This window comes from Triticum aestivum, chromosome 7D (genome assembly GCF_018294505.1).
Source record: "Triticum aestivum cultivar Chinese Spring chromosome 7D, IWGSC CS RefSeq v2.1, whole genome shotgun sequence".
Taxonomy (NCBI): Eukaryota; Viridiplantae; Streptophyta; class Magnoliopsida; order Poales; family Poaceae; genus Triticum; species Triticum aestivum.
Window position 1 is genome coordinate 129,290,141 of NC_057814.1, and position 6,530 is coordinate 129,296,670.

The 6,530-nt window shown below is 51.0% G+C and overlaps 1 protein-coding gene across 1 annotated transcript; it reads right to left on the bottom strand.

The window, feature by feature from the left end:
• Positions 1-1,208: 1,208 nt before the first annotated feature.
• LOC123166518 (uncharacterized) lies at positions 1,209-4,009 on the bottom strand. The gene has a single exon (XM_044584327.1). It carries the CDS (start codon positions 3,774-3,776, stop codon positions 1,317-1,319), a length of 2,460 nt encoding a protein of 819 aa, XP_044440262.1. The 5' UTR covers positions 3,777-4,009; the 3' UTR covers positions 1,209-1,316.
• Positions 4,010-6,530: the final 2,521 nt, after the last annotated feature.

The window sequence follows — 6,530 nt, forward strand, 5'->3', positions numbered from 1 at the left end:
AGATGAGTGAAATCTATCTTTTGTAACGAGTGAAATCAATTTTTTTTGGAACAAGTGAATATAATATTTCAATTGAGTGACTGTAATATGTTTTCTGAAATTAGTTTCTTGAAATGAGTGAAATATTGTTTTAAAATCTATATATTTTTATGAGTGAAATCAGTTCTCTATGGGTGAATCTAATGTGTTTTGTAAATGAGTGAAATATGTATTTTCAAATTAGTGAAATAATTTGTTTGGAGTGGGTAAAATCTGTTTATTGAAATGACTGAAATAGTTTTCAATTGAAATCCGTTTTGGAAAATAATTGAAACATGCTTCCCAATTGAAATGAATGAAATTAGTCGTTTCAGATGAGTGAAATAATCAAAATAAACTAGAACTGAAATATGATACATAAAATTCAAAGTAGTCAAAATGTATCCAAGATTGGTCTCGTTTGAAAGGTCTTATTGTCCCTTCAAAGTGACGCATCAATATTATCACCATGTATGGAAGATACTACTAGGCACCATGACCTTTTGATGAATATTATTATATCTTAGAAGTTTCTCACTTCTAAACTAAATTTAACTCACCGTATAGAATGCACTTAGTACAATCGAACATATTAGAACTAAAGTAGAACTTTTCCCCAAGCAATTTTGTTTACACTTATTCTCCTATTGTTTAGAGGTTGGTTTTGTTTTACCTTGTCAAGAAAAAATCATATATAATTCTCCAAACTGGTCTGGCTTATCATTCACACTGGTAGTTCCCTTTGTAAACATGTACTTTCAGCCGTGATGATATTTTTCATCATAGGTGTACCACATCATGCAAGTTAGATAAGGAATAGAAATAAGAAATCACTAGGCCATATCAAGGGTGGTTTCACTTATTTTGGTGCTGAAGTTGAGACACTTATTTTGGTACCGAGGAGTTATGAAGTTTGAAATTACTTTTTTAAAATCCGATGCATCTCAAGGACAGTTAGTGGTTGTGTCCCGAATCTAAGTAGGAGTACACAATTGTTGAAGGGTTGTGACAGAATCAGAATTTCCAGCATTCATTTTCTAAGGTAGTATGGATTCGGGAATTTATTCATCAGACAAATTAGAGAACTGAGACAATATATGTGCCCCTGTAACAACGCATATGCATTGTCCTAGTCAGAATCGTCAAGCAAGAAACAGAGCAAACCAAAGCGTGGATGCGCTAGCCGGTGATTCCATCACATACGTAGGTAAATCATTCTGATTACACAACTGACTGATACGTACAACGCTTAAACGTAGCACCTACATCATCTACAACGAATTCGCAGATAACCCCTCCTAAACATGTTCCATGCTGCCGACAGCCACCGGCGCGGCGCGACGCATGCCGGTGTGCGTGGCCAGCGCCCAGAGCACGGTGACGAACTCGCCGCCCTCCGGCAGCACCTTGGCGTGCCCCATGACGTGCTCCTCGCCCCCCGACGGCGCCACGTACACCATGAGCTGCACCCACAGATCAGCCAGCACCTTCCACATCCCCTCCACGCCGGCACCGCACTTGGCTTCCTTCTCCAGCGCGTGCTCCAGGATGGCCCCCCTCTGCAACGCCGACATCTCCTCCAGCTCGAGCGCCTGGGCAAGGTTCGGCTTCTCCTCCAGGCGCATGATCTGCTCGTACCCGGAGCCTAGCAGCGGCGCCACCGCCGCCGGGAGGTGGTAGCGCCAGAAGCCGACCGTACGCCTCAGATCTTCCTCCATGATCTCGAAGACGCGCTCCGTGCTCTCCTCGTTTTCCGGCAGTAGCTCCGGGTGGAAGGCCACCAGGTAGGCGCAGTACTTGGACAGCGTCGTCGCCACGACCATGTCACGCGAGGGCGAGGCGCACGGTGACGGAAATTTCTCCTCGAAGAGGCAGGTGGCGATGTGCCACGCGAGGATCACCTCGGCGATGCTCTCGGTCTTGCACGCACGGCGGAGCTCCCCGTACTCGGCGACCGCGAGCTGACCGTTGCTGAGAAGACCGCGACGACTGGTGGCGGGGTCGTAGTCGTCCTCCTCCTGCAGCGACGTCGCTGATAGGTACTCCGCGATGGAATGCTTCACGTCCCTTGGCACGGCGATGGTCGGCAGCGTGAGCGAGACGGCCGGCACCATCCTCAGCTGGCGGCCGAGACGGCAGGACCTGAGCGCGGAGAACTGCCTCATGGTGATGTCCGGGTGGCTCATCTTGCTCCGCACCCACAGCATGCGGCGGACGGCCCAGCTGAAGGCGGCGCTCCGGCGCCAGTGGGGCTTGGCGGCGTACCCGTGGAGCATGGAGACGAGGAACCAGTTGGAGAAGAGGAAGACCACAAACTCCCACACCTGCTCGTACACCAGCACGAGGAAGAGGAGCAAGGTGATGGAGAGGTCGATGGTGGAGAAGAAGACCGACGGCGAGCTGAGGACTCTCGTCAGGAGGCACCTAGCCATCCTGACCACCCCGAAGGAGACGCTGTAGTTGTCGCTCCTGAGGCTGTGGAAGGCGAAGGGCACGTCGCCGTTGCCGCAGAGGACGACGATGACGAGGCAGAGGAGCAGCACCATGGCCGGGAGGAGCAGGTAGTTGGCGAGCAGGAAGAAGGGGCTCGCCAGGGCCACGGGGACGACGGAGTGGTAGTACTCGCTCAGGAAGATGGTCTCGTCCTTCATCACCTGGAACAGTTCCTCTGCTGCGGCTGCTGCCTTCTCGTCTTCGCCTTGGCCATGGCTCCGGTTGCTCCTCTTGCTGCTGCTGTACAAGCCCCCTTGGAAGAAGATGAGGCTCCGGCAGTCGCGGGTCTCGGCCTCGCTCATCGGCGGCAGGTGCTCGAAACTCCGGCGAAGGAGTTTGAAGAGCGCGAAGGAGAGGCAGAGCCTCCTCAGCCGCCCATCTTGGTCGACGGAGGCAAGGAAGGGCTCATCCTCTGCAAGCCGCCAGATTTTCCCGACGGTCGTCGTCGTCTCGGCGGTGGTGATGTCACCTCTGACGCTGTAGCCAGCCGGGGTTGGCTTATTCACCAGCTTGTCTTCTCCCATCACCGCGTACCGACACCCCTTCAATAGCTCGTCGCCATGGTCGGCGTCGTCTCCATGCTGCTGCTGCACCAGCTGGTCATGGGGCGCACGCATGTAGGAGATGATGAGGCGTGCGTTCTTCCCGTAGGCCAGAGAGTTCTTCCCCACCAAGGTGAAGGTGACCCTCTGCACCAGCTTGGCCACGCAGTGGAGCCAGAGGATGCCGAGCACGGACTTGCGCCCGGCGCCGCGCAGGTTGAAGAAGACGAGGCTCCCGAGCCAGACGACGCGGCCGGCGCGCTCCACGGTGCCCCTGTGCCAGCCATCGTCGCCCCGCTGCATGCGGATCTCCTCCACCTTGTTGCGGAGGAGCTCGACGAGGAGCATCCACGTGAGGATCAGCCGGGCCCGCAGCGGGAGCTCGGGCGCGGCGGCGGCGCCGCCGCACGCGAGGCCGCCGGCGTTCTTGGCCTCGGAGAAGAGGTAGGACATGACGGGGAGGAAGAGGGAGAGCGCCTTGGAGAGCAGGACGCGGACCTTGGGGTCGAGGATGGCGCTGGTGTCGGAGAGGCCGCTGAAGAGGTTGAGGTTGAAGAAGAGCGCGGCGAGGAGGAACATGATGACGGTGGCGGACAGCATGGAGGCCTCGTTGCTCTGGTCCGCGTAGGAGGACGTCAGGTTCCACACCAGGCCGCTGGTCTTCCCGCAGCTCGTGTTGTAGCTCAGGCCGCCGCTATAGCCGTCTCCGGCCAGCAAGCCCATGGTCACCGACGCGACGCCGACGGAGTGCGTGTCGATTTGTGCTCGGCTGGCTATCTAGCGGAAAGGTTCACTCCTCTCTAGTAAAATGCATGAGTCCTAGACTTTCTTCTACTACGGCCGCTACCGCCGTGTCCATGCATGGGCGACAGGATCACGCTGGCTTTTCTTTTCTTTTCTTTTTCTCACAACAACTGAAAGGGCCCATCTGTGCACAGGCAATGTGAAACGAACATAATTTCGGTCACTGTTCCCGCGCGTCAGATTTTTCGATCCCACTGTTGGTCCTTCATATATGCATGGGGCCTAGACCATTTAGTGAGAGAGTAGTCTTTGTTTGTTTTGCCAGTGTTAGTGTGGGACTGTGGGTGTATCATTTGAGTCTCGCACAGTACTTAAACTTCTTGTAAATTTTCTGCCGCCTTCTATAAAATATGGTATTATCATTGATGTACTCTCGAAAAAAAGAAAATGTTAGCTACAGAGCAAATTGAGGGTAGTTCAAATGGTTCAGTTTCTTGTGACCGAACCAATCCCCTAGGGTTTGTCATAGACTTGGCACGGTGGTCACGTTTTTTTGAATTTATTTCAGGCCTTTTGACGATGTGTGTTCAATGAGAACAGACATTCTTGTCGACTACGAAGGTGTCTGTGCTGACTTTGTGAAACTCAAATCGTTGTGCTGACTTTGTCAACTTCAAGATGGTGTGCTCACTTTGTCAATCTCAAGACGTTGTGTTGTCACAGTATCTTAGAGGTGCCCATAGGGGTAGGATGTGCATGCACACGTTCATGGGATTAAATGTATGTGTATGTATATGTGAGCATCTAAGTTTGTATTATGTTCAAAAAAAATTAGCTACAGATTCTAGAGGTATTGAACAATTTAAAAAGCCCTCATCAGCGACGCCACGTCTCGGGCTCGAGCTCCGCCGCTCTATACTTTTAGCGACAAGCAAAAAGAAAATGGGGATGTTAATTATCCAGCTGACCATCGCTGGGAGGGGATGGTAAGTCAAACATCTTATATGGCAATTTAAATTGTCATGAAGATGGCAAATTTAATTTGCAACCACAGTAAATTAATGGCTCCCCCTCCCACCCACCCACCCTCACACCGGCGACCATGGCTCTGGGCATGAATCGATCGGATCTAGCCATCAAAATCACTTTCCCATCCAATGGATCCCTTCCTAGACCCAAACTCCATTGCCCATCAACTGGATTTCTCTTTTGGCCATCGTTTCAGAGGTGAGGTTCGTAAGTATTTCCAATCCTCGGTAAGCCCGGTCTCCTCAACCCATGGCTTCACTATGGTGATCTCCTTCGCAAGATTTGCTTTTCGTTTGGACAATCTCAACGTCAGCCTGGTTCTATCAGCATGCACTGGTGGTGATTACCAATCTTTTGAAGTCTCATATCATTGGCAATGTCTATCAGTTCAAAGTTTGTTCAAAAGCTGTGGGTTGCTTCTTGGTTCGCAAGGTCTTCTTTATCTGTGATCTATTTAAATGCTACTTCCATCTTTGGAGTGGCGGTGGACCAAACTGGTTATTTGAGGAGAACAAATGGTATTATGAACAAGATGCGGAATGGACTATAGTTCCTACACGTCACAAAGGTACGTCACGCCGTAATGTTCCTGTTCATCAAGCTTATCGCAGAATTTTAGACCGGATCACCCCTCAGTCGATGATTACTCCTACTACGCCGCCCATACAACATGTTCTATCTGGTGCAAATACCATCCCAATCAGATCTAGGGACAACGGTCACCATGTTCATCATGATCGTGAGAATCGTGATGCTGGTACGTCCTCAACCTCCTCCATGCATAACAGATCGGCTGTTAACAGGCCCACCATCCCCTCGGGCGTGAAATGAGGCCAGCTAATGTCTCTGGGACGTCCGCGACCAACCAGCCCAATCTGCAACTGCAGCCCAACTCTGTGGAAGGCAGATCGTCTCTGCCCTACACGGTACCTACCCAGTCTAATAACAATAATAATAATTTTTGCCGCAAATGCTTGGGATAGGGACACCTACATCATCAATGCTCTAACAAAATTAGGTGTCGTTCATGCTTTGGATATAACCATATCGCCTGATTTTGTTATAACAAGAAAATCCCTAGAGCTTATCGGATCAAACAGACCCAGCTGCCTCTACCCGATATAACCACAACCCGCGTGGTCTCCTCAACTTCTCCCCCTCTTCCACCATCCTCTGCTCCGCCTGCTAGCACACCACCACCTGAGATGGCCTGCTACCCATGCAATCCCCTCCCTCACCTCCCGCCCGGCACCACCATCATCCCACCTGGCCCGCTCCATGCACATCGCGGCTATGTGGTTCTCGGTGGAGAACTTCCAATGGTTTGCGATGAGTGGGCTGTTGCCACCCTCATCCCCGAGGTTTCTGCAGAAGAGTTTCATGGAGCCATTGCTCTCATCACCAACTATCTTGAAGGTCTGGGCTGGCGCATCAGCTACACATCTCGTTGCGGTATGGGTACGGCCTTGATCCAGTTTACTACTGCATGCTCTAGAGACACAGCTGTTGGTAGTAGCCCGTTTCAGATTGGTGATTCAGTATTGAGGATCAGTAGACAAGACAGAGGTTTGAACTATCGCAGTATCACATTTACGCACGATGTTTGGATCATGCTGATGAACTATCCTTTGGAGTGCTGGGATGTAGATGTCATTAGCCGCACGGTTTCCCCTTACGTCAGATTTTTAATTTGGAACAAGGATC